Source organism: Brachyhypopomus gauderio, chromosome 17, assembly GCF_052324685.1.
Source record: "Brachyhypopomus gauderio isolate BG-103 chromosome 17, BGAUD_0.2, whole genome shotgun sequence".
Lineage (NCBI taxonomy): Eukaryota > Metazoa > Chordata > Actinopteri > Gymnotiformes > Hypopomidae > Brachyhypopomus > Brachyhypopomus gauderio.
The window spans coordinates 12,964,986-12,965,259 of record NC_135227.1 but is presented as its reverse complement, the minus strand read 5'-3'; the positions used below and the strand labels follow the sequence as shown (position 1 = coordinate 12,965,259).

The 274-nt window shown below is 61.3% G+C and overlaps 1 protein-coding gene across 1 annotated transcript in view; it reads left to right on the top strand.

The window, feature by feature from the left end:
- Positions 1 to 274, top strand: part of ush2a (Usher syndrome 2A (autosomal recessive, mild)) — a 147,623-nt gene continuing 147,349 nt past the window's right edge. The window contains 1 exon segment of the mRNA XM_076977861.1: positions 1 to 67. Within this exon segment, the coding sequence (XP_076833976.1) occupies positions 1 to 67 (67 nt within the window).

Sequence of the window (274 nt, the reverse complement as noted above, 5' to 3'; positions counted from 1 at the left end):
ATGACGGGCGGCTGGCGGCAGCCAGTGGCGCTCCGGGAGAGGCGGAAACTCGGGGAGCGGCTGGCAAGTCAGCACGCGGACCCGTAGGTGTCCGTCAACACTCCCCGGGGCGAGGAAGTGCCAGGCGCTCAATCAAGCAAGCAGAGCAAACATGTTTACGGCTGCGATGCCCACTCACAGTGCACACAGAAAGCCACGCTGGCCTGGGAAGAAGCTCTTAGTGAGTTCCAGCGATGGACACGTGAAAGGGACGAACCTGTACCAGTACAAACAC